This window comes from Charadrius vociferus, unplaced genomic scaffold (assembly GCF_000708025.1).
Source record: "Charadrius vociferus isolate BGI_N301 unplaced genomic scaffold, ASM70802v2 scaffold68, whole genome shotgun sequence".
In the NCBI taxonomy this organism is placed as follows: Eukaryota; Metazoa; Chordata; class Aves; order Charadriiformes; family Charadriidae; genus Charadrius; species Charadrius vociferus.
In genome coordinates, this window is record NW_009649946.1 from 4,083,449 (window position 1) to 4,103,875 (window position 20,427).

Below are 20,427 nucleotides of genomic sequence, written 5' to 3' on the forward strand. Positions count from 1 at the left end.
AGTAGACAGTAAGGTGCATTGAGAACAGGCTGAATGGCAGAGCTCAGAGGATTGTGATCAGTGGTGCAGAGTCTACTTGGAGGTCTGTAGCTAGCAGTGTTCCCCACCCAGGGCTCAGTATTGGGTCCAGTCTTGTTCAATATATTCATCAATGACCTGGATGAGGGAACAGAGTGTACCCTCTGCAAGTTATCAGCAGTGATACAAAATTGGGAGGAATGGCTGATACACCAGAAAGCTGTGCTGCCATTCAGCAAGACCTGGACAGGCTAGAGAGCTGAGTGGAGAGGAACATAATGAAGTTCAACAAGGGCAAGTGTAGGGTCCCGCACCTGGGGAGGAATAACCCCATGCAGCAGTACAGGTTAGGGCTTGACCTGCTGGAAAGCAGCTCTGTGGAGAAGGACCTGGGAGTCCTGGTGGACAAGTTGACCGTGAGCCAGCAATGTGCCTTTGTTGCTAAGAAGGCCAATGGTATCCTGGGGTGCATTACAAAGAGTGTGGCCAGCAGGTTGAGGGAGGTTATCCTCCCCCTCTACTCTGCCCTGGTGAGGCCACATTCCCCAGCTTCCTTACAATTCTTATAATTTTAATTCAGCATCATGCTACTGAATTTTTCATTTCTGAAGTAATACTTTGCTTTAAAATCTGAGTTTAAAATGGGAAGACTTTCTAACTGTGCTACTGCATGTGTACTAAAGCAGAAGTCCAAGCCTTCTGAGACTGAGCTTTACTGATGCTGCTCTCTTCAATTCCCTTCATCATTCTCCCTCATGGCCATTACCTCCCCAAACTTAGTTTCTTCCAGTCCTTGCATCTGTCTCCTCTGAATCCTTGCAAGAGACTGAGGTTCAAGGAGGTGAGAAAGGAAGACATAATCAGGGAAATGCAGTAATCTACATGGTTGTGGATGACTAGTACAGTATGGGGATGGTGGGAGGATTCTACTAGAGTGAGGGAATTAAGTACAGGAGGGTGAAGAAAGGAAACAGGTTGTAGGAGGTGGAGAAGTGAAGAATCATAGCTGCAGAAGCAGAGCACCTGTAACAATACAGAGAGAGATAACCTAGCTTCAACTGGTGAAATAGGTCTGGAGATGTAAACTGGTGAAGTGACACAGGATAAGAGGAACAGGCTTCAGCCATAGGTTGGTTATTCTGGAGCTCCAGCAAACTGTCAGGAAGCTCGAGGCAGTACCATCATCACAGAGTTTGCCAATGAGAAAGGGAGAAGAGTGACATGATAGAAGACATTCTGGAAGCCCCATCTGGTTGCTGCCACTGTTCCCATCACCAGAGAAGAGGGAGAAGGGACAGTAAGAATGGGCAGAACCACCACTAGTTTCACACCTCACTTGAAAACAAGGACCACTGCAGCAATTTGCTAGCCTACAATAACAAACACTCCATGTACTTATTCTATATATGCACACTGTATGAGTATGTACTCTACGTTCATCTGCAATATTTCAGAAAATGTTAACAAGAACAGAGATTGCCTTTGAAAATTCAGGCTGCAGATAAGGGACAAGTTTTCATCAACTGTGCTTACATCTGTAGAGAGGCTGCAGATGGAATATCTCAGGCAAGGATACAGTCTGATTTTACAACCTAATTACAGTCAGGAAGATTCAAAATGTTCCTACTAAAGATAAGCTGTGGCAAGTAACGATTCAGTAGGGTGGTTTATCATCTTCAACATACCATTATTGGATCAAGGCTTCATCGTGCTGACATCACTGCAACAAGGGATGTGCTGTACTCTACTAATAAAGTGATAGTTCTGACCACCTATGGTCATTAGAGAATTGGAGACGGGGTATGGGGGGGTGAAATCAATGAGTTAGCCAGTATACTTTGGGCAGATTTCAATAGGAGCAACTATAAAGAATTCTACTCCGGTTTCGTTGGAATTACTGCAGATTTTAATAAGCAAAACAAGCATTTCTTGATTCTTGAGAAACAGAAGACTTCTGCATTAATTTTATTTAATAGGCCACAGAGATTTTCAAAATAATATAAGAGAGTAAGGCAATCAGTTCTTAGATTCAGCTGATATTGAGATGTTTGAATGTTCCTCTGAACATTTCCCTATAGCACATTCTAAATTTCTATAGTGTCATACAGATAATCTGTATCTTTACAGAAACACTGACTTAGCAGCAACTGATATGCACATACAAGTAATATGACAAGTTTATTTAATTTGCACTCCCAGTCGATTCCTCTTCATTAATAAGTCTCACAGACATAGCAATATTTATTATCTCCTAAATATATCTTCACTTTCAGGGTGCTAAAATTCTAAACAAGAAAGGAAAGGAAACAAGAATTACAGACACCCATTAAAACGGGTGTCCCACCCCAACATCTTCTAAGAGATATACTTTATAACAGTCAGTGTCGCCAAATTTTCTATGTGAATATACATATCTATATTTTTGCAATATTTCCTGCTAAACTGGAGGAAGGTTCACAATACTGTTCTATTATACATCACACAATGTCTGCTGTAAAGAGAACATATTCCAAATGATACAATAACTTAATCAAGTACACCGCAGGTTGAGAATTTCACACATTGATTCTTGCAAACAATCTCTAGAACAGGCCAAAAGGACAATTTAAAATCAAAGTCATTACACTGCAAATTATATATACTTGCTTACAGTTGCTGCTGTCCAAAGCCAGAAATAACAGAATGTCATGCTGTTCACCTGTATTTCTAGAATATTCTAGATATTTAATAATTTGCTAACAGGTCTCTCCCACACTTAATCATCTTCCTCAGTGTTTAACAAGACCTTCCAAATGAATTTTCTTTTTTTATTTGTTTAAAGAACAAATCTCCTGATCATCCTCACTTACTACTGTCCAGATAGCATCACAAAGCAGTCTTGGAACATAGGCACCGATTTGCATGAATCTAAGCCAGAAAATGCATTTCGTGAATATATATATTGCAGTCATTAATGAGCGTTCAGCCCACAAGACAAGACTAGAGCTAGTCCAAAGGAAAGCCTTCATAAATTTTGGGGTGTAGGCACCGGATCTGCAGTATCAACTGTTTCGCTCCACAGCTTCTATTGCACTTTACCCCTCATCACTAGCTAACCTTAGATTCCAATGTGTTTCACACTTTCAACAGGATGTAATTTACACACAGCATTCTGCATATTTTTATGTCTATAAAATATTTTAGCATATTACCTTAATGCACTGAGTTATATTTACTTTAACAACTTTAAACTATACAACTATAACAAAATAGCTGATGTGTAATTTTCCTGTTGACTTATCTAAAATATTAATTTTATATAACTGAAAAAATTGAGAGCCTTGATCAATAATTTTGCCCCAAAATGGTCAACTTTGTTGATGGAGCTGTAGTGGTACTATAAATAAAATTCAATAAAGCGCATACCTTATTTTGGCAGATCTGATAGACTGATCTAGTATGAGCTTCTTGTATCACTGCTGTGCTGCAGCCAGCATTGAGGTCAAAAACTTCCAATGCTCGGTTGCTGCCAGCTGTAAGTACAATATCTGTACAGTTCTCTGTGTTAAAGTTAAACTGATCAAAAGGAACAAAAGCACACAGATAGACAAAAAGATAGATAACTAGATATCAAGATTCTGTTGTATTTATTGCTCTATGAGCAGCACCAAAATCTTACAATCCTAAAAAATTCATGTCCAAGGCTGAAGTTCAGTATCACAAACAATACAGCATTTTTACTCTAACAGAAAGAGAGTCATAAAGAATCAAATGCTAATTACTTTAAGCAAACTTGTTTCCATGTCATTAAGTCCAAAGAACTATAAAGAAAATACGAAATACAAAGGATACAAGAGTAGAAATCATTTACTGCTGAAAGGCTGGTAATCTCCATTGTTGAAGCCATGGAAAATTTCTGTACCAATTTGCAAACACTTCTCTGTTTGTATCTGCAAAAAATATCAAATGAATGCTAGTGTTTATGAAATAAATTATGATTTGTGGCCACCAGTAAACTCCCACTGGAATCACAAAGCAAACCAAACTGCTTTCTTTCATTATTAAAAATGAAAGTCACAGACCTTTTGACTCGTTGCTGAACTCCATTAAAAAACTTGTTAACAAAATTCATTTGGATGAAAAGAAACATGGTATTCATAAGATAAATCTTCTATCAACATGAAACATTAAAATAACCCTGTATGTATATTGGAAATATTAAAGACCAAAAAATCTGTCAAGTACCTACAATCAAAAACCAGAAATACCAGTAGTTTCAGTATAGCATTTCATGTGCTGATTACAGGGGCAATAAGAAAGAAAATGAGGAGAAAATAGTGAGGAAAGAATAATTTCTACTTAGATGGGAACAGAACAAGGGGCTGATCAGAGACTATCAAAGAAATTTAGCTTCCCAACATATGATGGTCTCCTCAGGGTCCTGTGGGTTATCTGCCAGCTCTACGCAGGTGTTGCACATATGCCAAGTGCTCTAAAATGGCTTCAGACTTACTTATACGACACAAAGCAAAACTCTGTTGTGATTCTGTCTGACCAGATCTTTCTGTTTACTGAAATATATCAGCACAGACAACAAGGATCTCATCTTAAATCCACCAAAGTCAACAAAAAACATTCCTCCATGGATATTAATATGGATGTGTTGGGCAAGAAGAGTATGATTTCAATAGAAGAAGTCACCTAAGGAATATAAACAGAGTTGTTAATAACCATACTGAGTCTGGCTGCAGTGGAGTTAATTTTCTTCATAGTAGCTTGTATGGTGCTATTTTACATTTGGACCGAACCAGTGTTGATAACACACCATGGTTTTATCTTATATATTTATCTATCCGTTATTGCTGAACACTGTCTGCACAGCATTAAAATACCCTGTGTTTCTCACTGTGCCCGCAGAGTGAGTAGGCTGGGGGAGTGCAAGAGGTCAGATGGGAACATAGCCATGACCACCTATGGGAATTATCCAAAGAGATATTCCATAACATATAATGACAAGCTCAGTGATAAAACTGAGGGGGGAGGAGTCAATTGAAAAACACAGTATTTTACCTTCTGCTTCACCGTCACTGCCAAGGTAGCTCTAATGTCTACCTGGAAAAGCTCAGCAGATCATTGTTTGTGAGTAAAAAAGAAAGGCAAGAGCAAATCATTAACCATTTTTCTTTTGAAATGATCCTACTGATAAACATATTGTTTTTGTCAAATTATCTGTTTTGCAAACTTTTAGCACTGTGAGAAGGAAACACTAATTATTCTTACAAGTGTGTCACATGTAGACTTTTGTATTGTCTTTAGACAGACGCTAAAAGGGAAATATAATACCTACAGTTACATTGGAATTATTTTACTGCATCAAAGTGTCTTTGCATTTACAAAATCATGTAGAAATTTTGAGTTACTGTGGTGTGTTGACCATCTCTGGCAGCCCCCACACAGTTGCTCACTCATTCTCCCCCAGTGGGATCCCCCAGTGGTATGGGGGTGAGAATTGGAAGGTCAAAGGTGATGAAAACTCAGGGGATGAGATAAAGACTGTTTAATATGCGAAGAAAAAAGAAAAAAACCCAAGTGATGTAAAAGTAGTCGCTTACTAGCTTCCACCAGCAGACCAATGCCCAGCCAGTCTCTGAGCGATGGCTACTTTCATATTTTTTGGACACAACACATTTGCCACATGTCCTATACACATTCAAGTCAAAGTGCAAGTCAACTAAAATTCAGCCAGGCATTGTGGACACAGTCAGCTGGAGACTGTACATTAGTTCTGGCCTCTTAGAGATTAAAGTTTATATAACAATCTGGGTTACCTTTTTATTGCTTTAACAATATCTCCATAAACTAAGAATTAACAGGCAACACGGAAGGTACGCAATCAGATTACTGAAGAAATCTGTTACATAACTCAAACAGATACAAGACAAAAGCTTAAATGCCACTCATTTCTAATACATAAGAACAGAATTCAAGAATAAAAAATTATGTTGAAATGTAAGCAAAAGTGCACAATGCACATAATAAGTTAAAATAATTTCCTGTTTGTTATAGGAAACGTTGTTATATATCTTAGAAAGGGCTTGTCGAGGAATTAATCAGAGGAATTAATCCAGTAAAGGTCAGAAGGTGGTGTAATGTTTATCAAGATAAAGGTGTGAAGAGCACAAAAAGGAAAAGCTTTTTAGATTGTTGAAAGACATTACAACTTATCAGTAAGAAGGCACATTTAACAAAATAACTGTGTTTTTGTTGGCAGAAAATCAACCGATTTCTCTGAATATAACATGGGTTACTTTCTAAGTAAAAAAAATAAGATAATAGCAAATAAGATAGGATCTCTGCAAAAGGAAAGAAAAATGTATTTATTTTCCCATCAGAAGCAAGTTCTAAAAATAAAATTATATACAACTAGATCAAGAATTCTATCTCCGATCTGACCACTTTCCATAGATATATTTGACAGTCTGCCATTAGCAAAGATAATTCCTGCATTGCAAGGTTTCCAATAGGAACACACTGTCACACAGACAGTTGTGAAGTTGTTTTCAACAATTACAAAACACTACAAGCCCTAGAAAATGCTGCACAGATGAAGATCAAGAGTGTGCAGTGCATATAGGCAAAATTCCATCTCACAAGTCAACTGGAGAGGCTATTGTAGCTTAAATGAACCCTAAAATTTGTCTAAATTAGACCAACACCTCCTAAAGCCTCAGAAAAATTTGTGATGGAGGCAAATAAATGGACAAACAGTATCTTCTTAGTACATTTTTATCCAGGTCTGCAATTCTATGCACAGCACATAATCTCAGCTGACAACCCAAGAGATCAGGTATCCAAATAAAATCACATTTGAGTTGATATATTCAAAACTACGACTCTGTCCTCCTGTAATGCCTTCAACCATTAGAATTCTGACAACAGAGTAAATGACTAATTTCTGTAATATCTTATATCCCGCACACTTGGGATATAAGATATAAGATATATCCCAAGTATGTATCTTGGGACAAGATATGAGTATTTAATAATTTGGTGGGAATACATTTACAGTATATAGTTATTTTCAGGATAATGGTATATCTTCAGAAATAAAATATAAAACCAGTTTCTAGGATACAAACACTTCCTGCAAAGATTGCAGAGACTGATATGTCTGCTTCCCAGCAGTTTTGAAGTCCTTTGCTGAAAGCATTTTTCAGGAGACCCAGATAAAGTAGAAATATTTTGATGACAGACAAAAAACTTCAATGTATGGAAGTATGTTACTATGCTAAAACCAGAAGATGAATAGGCACCTAAAAAGACCTCCCAAACCCCCCCAAAACCAGCTTGATGGAGACCTGACATTTAAAATTTTAAGGAAAATGGCTGCACATGACAAAGTCAAAACTAAGTGACAGACCACAAACATCATCAGTATCACAGATCATAAGGTTTCAGGCTATTAAAAACATTTTTATATGCACTGTAAAAATTAATCTTCAAACTGGAGTCTCATTATACATTTCCAGACACAGCCTTGAGTTCAGTAAAGTAAAAAAATCAGTTACATGACAAGGAAAAGAATCACTTCATCTTCTGGAACGCTTAGAACTCATCATAACTGAAAAATATTCTCTCTTACATTGCAGAGGAGGGTGGATGCCATTCACTGACCCTATGTAATGAATCTTAAACATAAGAAAAGATAAGCACAGGAAAATTAAAAGCATTTAGAAATGGATGCTGTTAGAATGTTGTTATGACTTATGCACTTCTTATCTAGTTTCCATTCTCAAAGGAACCAAGCTGCTGAATCAGGTCTGTGCAGCCCAGTTACTTAAGAAGTTGAACATTAACTTTCCAGAAATATCTGAAATGAACACTCTCCTATGTATCACTAGCATGCTAAATTTTAAACCCACTTACCATGGCCTTTGCTTTATCCATCTATAATACGTGCTGGTATAGTTTCCCATTTCATCAGAGTAGACATTTTATCATTATTTCCCTTACTGTATGTAAGACTACTACAAGTTATAAATATAATGGCTTTAAAAGGCATCATTTCTGTTACTGGAACACAATTTTATCCTTTTAAAACTCCTTTGAAATTGTTCATGCTGATATTTAAAACAATACATAAAACCACAAAAATGAGATAACAACCCATAGATGATTTGTTCTGCTCAAATTCTTATGTGACTTAAAAGTAATTAAGAATTAAAAAAATAAATGGAGAAGCAAATAGTTACACTTCATATCAGCATGCACAGCTGTTGATGAGAGTGGAAATTAAATAGCAATTTTTGAGAAGGTAAACAAATTGGTTTAGGTTGTGAATCTTTTTGAGATTAATCATAGAAGCAGAAGTCAGATCTTTATCCTATTCCCAGAACTGCAATACATCTCCTCAATGGCATTAGTAAATAAGGATATATTTAAATAAACCAATAAGGAATATAACTTTTTTTTTTTTTCCACTTCAAAACTGAACCAGTATTTAACCATTTAATTAAGTTGCTATGATGCTTAGTTAATTAACACTTATGGGGAGTTCTTTGAAAACTCTGCACAAACAATGATATGATTTCTCATTGCACTGTCTTCATCTCCGAAATGCAGTAGCAATCTATTGGTTAGCCAGACTGCATTACCATGCCCACTAATTAAGGGTGTAAAAGCATGCTTTGGGGTTAGATCCAGCATCTTCTTGAATCAGCTCTATTCAAGCATTCTTCCAAATTTGACTCAGAAGGCAGAATGAGAGTTGTGAGTAGCAAAAAGAATGATGCAGTGTTTCATAAAACAAAGAAATGCTGGGAAAATAAGTCAAAATATAACGTCATAATATCAGAGAAAGAAAAATATATCTTCAAGGTTTTTTTAAACGCTACTATGTCTAAACATATACATACATATATGCATATATTAGGGCAACAAAGCTGGTAGGGCAATGCAGCAGGTGAAGGGTCTTGAGAATAAGTATTACGAGGAGCGGCTGAGGGACTTGGGGTTGTTTAGCTTGGAGAAAAGGACACCTTATCACTCTCTACAACTACCTGAAAGGAGGTAGTAGAGAGGTGGGGGTTGGTCTCTTCTCACAAGTTACAACCTACAGGACAAGAGGAAATGGCCTCAAGTTGCTCCAGGGGAGGTTTAGGTTAGATATTAGGAAAAACTTCTACACCAAAAGGGTTATCAAAGACTGGAGCATGCCACCCAGGGAAGTGGTTGAATCCTTGGATGTGGTTGAAAATGGTCTACATACGGTGCTCAGGGACATGGTTTAGAAGTGGGCCTTGTAGAGTTAGATAACTGTTGGACTTGATGATCTTAAAGGTTTTTTCAGGCCATAACAATTCTATGATTCTAGGATATATACATATATTTGAATATAATAAAGTCTTATATACACAAATACTGCTGAAAACCAGCAAAAGCAAATGAAGAGCAGAGAAACTTAGTAAAAGGGTACAAGGACAGTTTTAGCTCCAATTATAAACTAAAAGAAAAGAACAGAATCAGACACTTAATAAAAGAATTGATTCCAAGTCAGAAAGAAGGGTGCCTAACAATGAAGAAACATAGGGACAAAATAGGATAATAAGAAAAGTAATTAGATACAATATAACAGTTAGAAAGTCAGTGACAATTATGAAAGTGATCTACTACCATTTGTCAGAGAAGGAAGAAAACAGTCACAGTATGTTGGAGTCTCTGAAAGAAAAAGTATATAGAAATATTCCCACAAGAGAAAGAATTGCAATAGCTTCTCAAATGTAACTTAAGACATTAATGCACGCTAAAATGTAAACAGACACAAGGTAAAGCTCAGAAGGTCCTAAATGGTAACAGTAATAACAAAACTGGTTTTGCACCAGATACAAAAAATTTTGACATTTCAATTTTTTTATTATTATGCCAGAACAAAGACATTTTTACAATTAGCTTTTACTGTTTGTACAGTAATTTGTAAAAATTTGTAAAAATTTACAATTTTTTTCTTCTGTAATATTCTTGCCCTCAATCCCACCCCACCTCACCACCCAAAAAAAACCCATATCAAACAGTACAAGTACTTTCACTGGACTGTTAATGAGACATTTTACTCACCGTTTGAGGTCATCCTTCGTTGTGTCTAGATGTAAACTTAATAGATGAAATTCAGCTCCACAACACAGCAATATAAATGCATCTATAAAATAAAACTGTGCAAATCGTACAGTCTTATGGAACTTCTCTTTGCCCTAAAATGCAAAGTAAATTATTAAGAATGGATTCTAAGATACTGGATACTTTTTGTCTGAGATTCCTGGTGTTAAAGGTGTAGTCTCCCTGTTACCATTACCATATCCCAGGAGGTTAACCTACTATGTAGTTGCCCTTCCTATTTTTGACATCTATTACTCTGAAAATAAAGTTTTCATTCTACTTAAAGCGGTTGGCAGTAAAGTTAATAGTATCTGTAGTCAATTGAATCTAATACAATCTATCTTCATACTCTAAACTTCCATTTGAATTGGGGAGTAGACTATAAAGTCAATCAGAGCTGAGCCAATGAAAATAGAATATACAGAGCAGACAATAAAACCAAAACTTCCAGACATGTCCACTAGTTTTGTCTACCCAGATTGGATTTTTCTTTTCATAAATTGTCATGATAAAAAACTAATTTCAAGTCAATGAAGATCACCCAGATCATAGTATCAGTTTGAGTCACCGCCACCCGGTAGCTCTGAAAATCAGGCTGCATGTTTCTTCTACAGAGCTGTTAAAATGGAAGTAGATGAAAGGGCAAAACAGTGTCCGCTGTGAACCAAACTAACAGGAGTTTCTAATTACCAGAATTAGGGCAGGTTCATTCTTGCAAACTGACCAGACCCTTAAAGTTCTGTCTTCTGATGCAGAAACTAACCACTTCTTATCATGACTCCAGCCAACAGAGTTAACTGCACCATCATGACCTAATAAAAATTATAATGGAAATATCATAAAGCTTATTTCTTGCACTTATACATTTCTCCAGAGTTAATCATATTGTTTTAATGTAATTATACACAATATTAAAATACATTTTAAATAGAAGTTTCAAATGGCTGAATTAAACCAGTTATTGTTTTTTTTTTTCTTCCACCAAAAACAATGGAAAAACATCTCTCATTAATAATCAAGATTCACAAAATTAAATAAGGTCAGAAAAATACCAAGTTATTCTCCCTGAAATGTCATATGCATTTGTATGACATTGCCTCCATTGCTGTAAGGGAGTTTGTAGAAAAATGTTATAATGAATATAAAAGACACATTTATCTTTTACAGATATTCACATTGTAAAAGAATAAAAACTAGTATCTAAATTTTCTTCAGTTTCCTGCAATTCAGATTTGACTCAGCTAGAACTATAAAATAGTTCTAAACAAATACATAACAAACAAATTTCCTTTAAGTTAAGAACAAAAAACATATTAACAGATCTTTACTATCACAGTAATATTAATGAATTCTATTTCCACAGCAAACTGCATTAGAAGCCCAGAAGTGGTTAGAAGGTTGTTGTTATTAATAGCGAGTCTTACTGCTAACAGTTACGTTTCTGATCTTTTTCATTAAATACTGACTGTCTCAAAATGAAGTGCTGAATTGGACTAAAATTATTCCAAACTGTGGCAAAAAAACTCCACAGAAAATAGAAGCTTGACAATCAATTCCTAACGGTTCTAATCAAGCTTCTAAGGTTTGGAAAAGCTGTCTTCTGACGCACAGAGGTCCAAACATCAGTCTGAAAAAGACTACTCAAAGAGGGATATTCAGGGAATAATTTCATCTGCCTTCATCCTCCTGTTGGTAACCGAGTGAAGAAAACAACCATCACTGATGCCATGGTTACCAAATATTTCAAAATGCAAGTGGGATGGTTAAGGTCCAGAGCCCTATGACTTGCTACTATACCCAAATGGCAAAATAGAATGACCATCATGCAAGACCACAGCACTCTGCATCTGATTGTTAGCCAGTATTTGGCTCATGGAGTGGCCCAAAACCTGGGATCTAGCCCACAGTGTTGATGATCATGTGTTATTTCTCTCTGACTAATAAACTGTCCTGAGTGTTTCATCCCAGATTGCTTCATCTCTGCCCATCCCTAATAACAGAGGGGTGGAAGTCCAGCAAAACTGAGGTTACCACATTGGAGCTTTTAAAGATTGGTTTGTTTTTTGTCATAGGCCTGCCAGAAATGTACTGCTGTGGAGACATTCAGGCCAAAGAAAAATCCTGAGTCCCAGGATGGTTACTCTAGCATTGAAGGCCTTCAAGATCTGAATCAGGCTTCATAGGAACTTTATTTTGAATGCTTAACTTCAAGTGCTTAGAAACTGATTTTACATAGCTGCAAAGTGCCATATATTCCAGAAGAAGACAATATAATTGATGAGATGGGGCTTTAAAAGGAAGGAAGGCAAAGCTACTGACATCCAGAAGGATTTTGTCACATAAAGCAATAAAGGAACTCACCACAGCTATGGCAGAAGCCTCAGCAACAGAACACCTGACTGACTTTGTCAAAGTTCAGTGTTTTAAACCACAAAATATAAGCAGTTACAAAAGAATCACCAATCTAATCTGTAGATAATGATAATTCTAACTCTAATTTTTGAAGGCTATTGGAAGAGCATTTTCAAGAAACAGCCTTGAAATTATATTTAAGAAAAGATAAGAGTATTACTTGAAAAACTCTGAGTATTATATTGGAATGAAATTTTATACCAAACATGGTCTGGAAACCACTTAAGACCTTGCAAATAGTTGCAATTCTTTATTTTATTCATTAGGCTTTTATTACCGAGCTAGCTGTTTTTGTAAGAACACAATGAACGTGCCACTACAACAGCTTCTGCAGGACTGTCTCATTAGCTTAAAAAAATGTAATTGCCTGTTTGAAAATCATAGTTTTAAGTATTATAATCTCCAGTTAATAGCAAAAAGCTTCTACAAGAAACACACTTTCCAGTTTGGTGTCCCACAGTTAAAAACAAGATTAGAAAATTACAAAGAAAGAACTTCAAAAGCCAGAAACATCATCCAGAAGCTAAAATTATTAATTTGATCTCAAATTATATTGAAGCTGATCAAAAAGGTCAAAAAAGAAGAAAATATGTCAAGCAAAATTAACAAACTTTGGCCCATATTATTCTAATTTTTCCAGATGAAGTCTGATGAATTTCACCTAGCCTTAAAACATTCAAAGTTCTTATGCTGCCCTCTTGTGCACATTTTCTCTGTAGTCAACTGAAGTTTTATATACAAAAAAAAATTGATTGCTTTAAATTACAGAAAGGCTAATCATTTTATCTCAGCAATTAAGATATTCTATGATAACATATATCTATAAAAAGTCTTATAAACAAGATATTTTAATTCCCAGATACCAAAGACCCGTAGAATTTTCACCAGAAAACTGTATAGGTACTGGATAACTATATAAGTACTATACTTATTTTATTCTCAGCACAAATTTGCGGGCCTTGGTTTTGTAGAACCATTTGGAATCTTCACATTATCTGCATTAAAGAAAAACTAAACCAAAAACAATTTACCAGAATATACAAAACAGTTTTCCAAAGTGGTAAGGAACATGAGAAACTTAAGGAAAATCTGAGGTTTGGAAAATTGGAAGGGCAATGCAAAAAGCTTAAGAATCTCTGCATTCCAGTTCCCCCAATCCCAAAGCACAGTGAAGGAGATGCCAGCTGGCTTGCAAGAGACCAGTAAGCTTCAAAACAGGCATTACTCAGGGTTCTCCAGTCCTGAAGCACATTGAGAAGGACAGCAGCTGGTTTTGAAAAATACTTTTTCAAAAAAGCCCTGCTGGCTGTAATTCTTTTAAAGCTGGCCGATATTACCTGCACTTCACTATAGGACACAGACACCTGAAGAGCCAACTCTAAAGAGGAATGCAGAACTACTTAAAACTGTAATTGAGCACTTTGGGGAAAAAAACTAAATAAATCAGGCTTATAGCAAAATAGCTGTTGCTATACCACTCCTCTCTGACGGTGCATTACAAAAATATGCTTTTTGATAATCAGCTATATTCAGATGTTAATAATGCCTTGAAATTGATTTTTTTTTAACAGAAGAGATATCATTGCCATTTCTTGAAAAAGGAAAGTTTTACATTACCATCGAGTGCAGCTCTGAATAAGAGCAATGCATCATAGGTTTTAATGAAAAGAAAATAAATTTATTATGATACTTCAAAGGCAGCTAAAGTAGAAAATAAATCGGTGATTTCATGATAATCTGAACTGTACAGAAGAACTACATGAATGAAATAAGCGGTAACTGGTGGTTTGTGCTTCCTACTGCCCTACAGTACAGTACCTGATAGTTTCACATTTATGTTGCTCTTGAAAAGAACTACATGCACAGGTTGCATTCTTATGCTACCTGAAGAGCCTCAAGTAGAATGTGGTTTACAGACTGTGCATCATAAAAAAGACATAGAATAAAGAATGAAAAGTATCAATGAAATAAATTAGATAGTAGTGCAAAACCTAAGAAAACTAATAGAACAAAGCCAACTGGCAGATGAACAATTTAGTAATAAATCAATTTTTTTTCAAAGCCAGACAAAGAATTAGTACATGGCACCTTAACTACTGGCACCAGAAAAAGCTTCTCTGTAATATCATGAAGTTTGTTGCAGGTCACTTTACTCTTCTTATCACAATAAATTAGCCTGCATTTGCAGAGTACTGCAGTATTTTAGGGAGCTCTGAATGTTGAATTAGCATAGGAATCTGAACTCTATATGTTAAGCAATACAACTTAAAATACATCTTATAAAATTGTAATATTTAATTTTACTTCATAGAAAGACAAAGCATTTTGTTAATAATGTGCCAAAACTTAACTACTGTTTCCTTCACGATTTAGAGTAACATAAACTAAGGTTTTCTTTCAAATTTAGAAACCTCTAAATTCTAACTTTCTTTTTCTCCTTTCAAATATGTTCAAAGATGAACATCTTTTCTTATTGAAGCCTAACTTCTCTGTTATTGCCAGTTTTGAACAATCCCTTCAATGTTATTTGGTATGTAGCAAGTATATGGAGGTATAGATTCAACAAAGTCAATGAAATTAGTATCTTCCCCTGAGATGAAACAAAGACAAAACTCAGCTATTACCATTCCAAAATCAATGAAGCCTGCATAAAAACAAACTCCAGTGAAAAAAAAAAATCAAAAAAAGAGTATTTCACAGGATTCAAATGTCAGCTTCTGCAGCACATAATCTCTATATACATTCAAGTAAAACCAGCCTGTCTGACTTCTTGATAGTGGTTCACATAAAGAGAATCTGGATCATTTAAAAAGTTAAGTAATGCACATGTGTTTTCACATGCATACACTTTTTGCAGATATGGATTTCTCCATAGGAATAGTCCCTTTTTTATTCCAAATAGTTGTGCTTTAGAAGTCTGGAGTTGCAAACCAAACACATTTGTTGCCAAGTCATCACAGTCAATTTTCTGGCTAATAATCTGTTACAATATATTACTGCAATATACACATGCATTATCGTTGCAATATATTGTCATTATTGTAATACACATAGGCAATGCAGATTGCAATATATATCACGATACATTACTATTTACCTCGCACAAAACTGAGAAATGGGAATACCTGGTAGGCAGATTAATTCCAGAACAAAATCTAACCAACCAGAGAAGTAAATTCTACATCTTGAATCAGCAGTATTCCCTCTCCCCCATCCTTCTCAAGGTGATGTAAGTGGACTCTTAATTAGTATGCTATTTTAGGTTAAACTCAATTATATATTATTTTTTTAGTAATTTAATTCACAACTTTACCTGAAAAAACATTACATGTATCAGTGAGATTGGAATTGAATATCAGTACAGCCTTGTCAGCCAGGCCGCAAGCCAGCATCTCTCCATCCCCTATAAAGAAGAGTGTCTAATGATTTATATTTGAAAGCAACAAGGACCTAATAAGCTGTTTCTTTTAGTAATAAAAATCACACATGACACTACAACAAAACACACATCATCATATTTTGTATGTATTTTGTATGAACATCACAAATTCATAGTGCAGAATTTGGTATGAAATTTTACACAATTAATTTATTGTCCTAATATATTCTCAAAACAGTTATTCATCACAAGGTAGAAATTCACTTTTCATAAAAGAAGTGCTACAAAATTTAAGTGCAGAAGTTTTTAGTAGTCATTTAAATCTATTTCCTTACATTCATTTTTAATACCTTCTTATTAGTTATATCACCTTTAATTACATATTAGAATAAAAAGTACATATTAGTCATTTTAGATCACTTCTTAAAGATGATAAATTTCCTTCATACGGTAATCCTAAAAACTACCCAAGTTCAGTTAGATTGTTCATTTATATTGGTAATCAGCAGAGGGCATAAAATGACAGGATAGACTCCCTTAATGTCTATATAACGGCAGTGATTTGTGAAACTGAACTGTTTGCTCTAAAACTGTTCCTGAAAAAAATAAAAGAAAGAGCAGATAAATGAACTAATGGGAAAAAATAAGACATGGTGGAGCAAGAGAAGATAGTACTGAGAGAAAGTAAGGGAATGAAGTGCAGAATTCAAATGAATTCTACTAGGTTCACTGTGAAAAGTATTTTTAAAGAGGTACCACCTGAACACCCCCTTCATACATCTCCTGAGCACCTTTACAAAGGGAGAGGGAATAAAAGTCATGCTTGATTTCACCAACATTACACACTGCTATCCACTGTCCAAGTACCTCCCACATTGCAGGTTCAGAATACTATGTTCCACAAAACATTTTTTTTCCCCACATTATGGCAATATAAACACATTAGAAATCCATATTTCTAATCTCTGAGAGTCGTATACTAAAAGTTAATTTTAAGTGGGGCACTTAATGGAGTAGATGTATATGCTAAAAACAGGCATTCCAGAATCTTTTTTCTGTTATTAGTTATTAAATGCATCAGTATGCTAAACTACCAAAGAACTACTTCATGAAAATATTTTTCCTTTTATATGAGAAGCAATATTTCGGCTGACTTTTTCTCAAAGAACTAGTAATTGCACATGCTAAATAATGCTGCTAAATAATTTCATCATAAAAATAAAATAAGTAGTTCTAGACAAAATATTCAAAAAAACGTGCGCCCTACAAACTCAAAGGTATGAAGTCTTTGAGCTTTGTGCTCAAGGCAATCCTGCTTTAGCAGGGGAGTTGGACTAGATGATCTTTAGGGGTCCCTTCCAACTCTGAAGATTCCATGATTCCATAAAGGGTGGTGCTCTTCTGCAGATTTTCCCCACTTTTCCTAAAGTTTTGACAGTGTGCGTTTTCAGCATGAGACCTGATTGGTAAGTATATCAGGTAAGTGATATAAGGTAAGTCATACATACATAATTAACAATACCTAAAACTTCTTGTGCATATAGAATGAGAGAAAATAATTTTGCATAGAATTTTGGAGTCTTGTTGAAAGGAATATCATCTCAAATCCTCAGAAAACTGTTTTCTAACAGAGCAATAAGTCATAACACCTCCAATACTACAAATTTTTTTTTTAATAAATCTAGGAAGGTTTGCATTAACATATTAATGAAACTTTACAACCTCTTAAGTTTTACTTAAATTTTCTATTTAGTTTTCTTTCTACTATTTTTAAAGATGCACATAATATTAATTATTGTTATTTTTTTTCTTTACAAAGACCACTTGAAAGTCTGTTCCAAGCTGCAATTCCAAGTTGCAAATTTGCAACAGAAAATATATTGTAATATATTGTAAAGCTAGGAACCATCTGGTCAACACAGACTACAACAATAACAGAATACCCTTTACAAGCCTAGAATAATATGATTTTTTTTACTCCAAGAAAAAAATCTCTGCAAGTTTTGCTAAACCATGTTTTGGTAAACTGTGGTTGTTTAAGCCTGTGTGTGCATGCGTGTGTGTGAGAGAGAGACCAAGACAGAAAGAGAGAAAGATGTTCCTTCCTCAGAGTAAGTAAAAGAGGATTTATACTTAACATGTGTTATCAAAACTATAGCAATGCTTTTCCTTGCTAAAAAAGAGCTTCTAGTTTTAAGTGCAGATAACATTCCTAGAAATAAGCTCTCTGCAACCAATTTCTTTCAGGAGCCCTAAAAATAATTTCTTCCCATTCTCTAGGAAACAGAGAGATGGCTGGAATATATTTCAGAAAAGTTACTGATTGTAGCCAATTCCTTTCATTTCTTGAAGATGAAAGTTGCGCTTGTCCCCAAAATATCTAAAGATAAACATTTTTAAAAACTTTGAAAGTATTGTGGTTTGCAGAGTGTACATTGACATAATTATATACTTGGTAATACATTTGATTGCTAATCTAAGAAGTGGTTTCTATGTAATATTTATACGGATTGGAAATGACTAAATCTATTAAAGACTCACTTCTCCAAAGCAGTTAAGAAGAATACCTTTCTTTGGATTATATGGAAGAATTATTTTTTTATTTATTTTAATATATAAAAACTGAATAATCTTATATAAGGAGTATTCTGATTCTTTTTAAGCAGAACTTCAGCTTTTAATATACCCTAATGACACTAAGTAAAACTCTCAGAAAATAAATTCCTTAGTGAAAGACCTTGTAAGACTACTAATTTTCAAGTTGTAGTAGAAAAGTCATAGAATAAATCCAAAAGGAAACAAGAGGTAAAATCAGACAAGAATTAGAATCCTTTGCCATACGTGTTAGCAGCTTGCATGGTTTTGTAAGTTAAAAAAAATTATGATCTACCTAGCAAATCCACGGTCTTAATAAAGCAAGTTATTCAAATTTTGTTTTTCTTTCTGCACACTGACACAACTGTACATTTTATAAAGCCTGTACATACCAGAATACTCAATGCAACAAATTGGGGTTGGTTTACAAGTAACAGATATATCTTTCTCATATTTGATTGGAGGGTAACTTTCCAATGGATATTCTTTATTTTTACTTCAAAGAAGGAAAAAAGAGAAAGAGAGAAAAAATATTAAGATATCTAAACCCAGTACATTTCCATTTCAATTATGAAACACATGTGCTTTGGGAGCTATTCTAAACATCTTTATATAAATATTTCCTGGAAAACTTATGTTAAATCCAAGATAAGAGGCAGAAGGAATTTCCAATTGTCATATTAAATTATTCTTATCACCAACTGTTATGAAGTCATGAGATCAAGAATTAATATGGACTTCTACACAAAATCAAACTTAAGTTGCATACCTATCTAGTAAAAGTATTTAAAGAACGCAAACTCTACCTTGTTTAATGGATAGTCTGATAATCTGAATCACTTGCTACTGTCACTTTATAGCAAATTTACAAAGCCTTTTAGTTCCAGTTATACTCCTAACTAAAAAGTTACAATGAGAGAAGCGCCTACAAACGGTATTTCCAATAAAACTGTATTTAGACTCATTTTAATTTGTTCCTCCTCAAATGGAATTGCTAGATTACCTACCATTTACAAGTCACCTTCCACTTTGATACCTCATTTTTCTTCAGGTTATTATTTGGAGAAAACATGGTCATTCTGTAAGAAAGAATACAGAATTCTCTATACAAAACATTAAATGTTCACAACAGAAAACCAATCCTACTTCCTTCTTATTATTTATGTCTACTAGTAATGCCAGTAGGTAAGATAATATACACATTGACAACAAGATAACATTCTAATGATCTAATGCTCAAGTTTGCACCTAAGTTTTGCTTTCTATGAGTTAGTTGTTGGATAATGCATTCTGAAGGTGAAAATCCATTCATATAAAGTTCTCAGACATTTCTTTCTGCAAGTTGAAGAAACAAGAAGAGTTTAATCATATGAAAGAGACAGGTTGCCTAATATAGATTTTGAAAAAAAGTTGAACACTCACCAGAAGCTGCGAAAATTTTGTTTTACAACATATTTTTTAAATTATTTTCTTTGATAACATCATGTCTGTTTTTCATGGGTCATTAATTTCACAGTCATGAGTATATGGCTCTATTACGTGACAAAATATCACACACCAATAAAACAGACAAAATAGTAGTGTATGTACTCACTGTGGTGCTGCTGTATAACCTGATGACTTAATTTTATTATGGAAAACCAATGGCTGATCTTTCACCGCGCTTTTCCCTCCTATAGCAAAATAATTTAATTTCATTAAAATGTTTTTTTTAACATTATATTTTTATAGTTAAGGTTGACAGTTAAGCTAGCACAGTAGAAATATTTGATGTCTCCTTATGCTACAAAACACTTATGACCAATCACTCTAAAACAGTGATTACTGAGAAAAGGAAAGAAATATGAACTGTTACATTGCAAAACATCTGACCTCCAATAATATCAGTGAGT

The 20,427-nt window shown here is 34.8% G+C and overlaps 1 protein-coding gene across 1 annotated transcript in view; it reads right to left on the minus strand.

Annotated features, from left to right (window-relative positions):
• The window catches only part of WDR27 (WD repeat domain 27), a 66,257-nt gene that overhangs the window by 26,743 nt on the left and 19,087 nt on the right, over window positions 1-20,427 (minus strand). Inside the window, exons 13-20 of the mRNA XM_009891478.1 lie at window positions 20,130-20,208; window positions 19,543-19,614; window positions 18,928-19,031; window positions 15,875-15,964; window positions 10,840-10,961; window positions 10,111-10,244; window positions 3,850-3,947; window positions 3,424-3,545 (exon numbers count right to left, since the gene is read on the minus strand). Of these exons, the coding sequence (XP_009889780.1) occupies window positions 3,424-3,545; window positions 3,850-3,947; window positions 10,111-10,244; window positions 10,840-10,961; window positions 15,875-15,964; window positions 18,928-19,031; window positions 19,543-19,614; window positions 20,130-20,208 (821 nt within the window). The remainder of the gene's footprint in view (window positions 1-3,423; window positions 3,546-3,849; window positions 3,948-10,110; window positions 10,245-10,839; window positions 10,962-15,874; window positions 15,965-18,927; window positions 19,032-19,542; window positions 19,615-20,129; window positions 20,209-20,427) is intronic.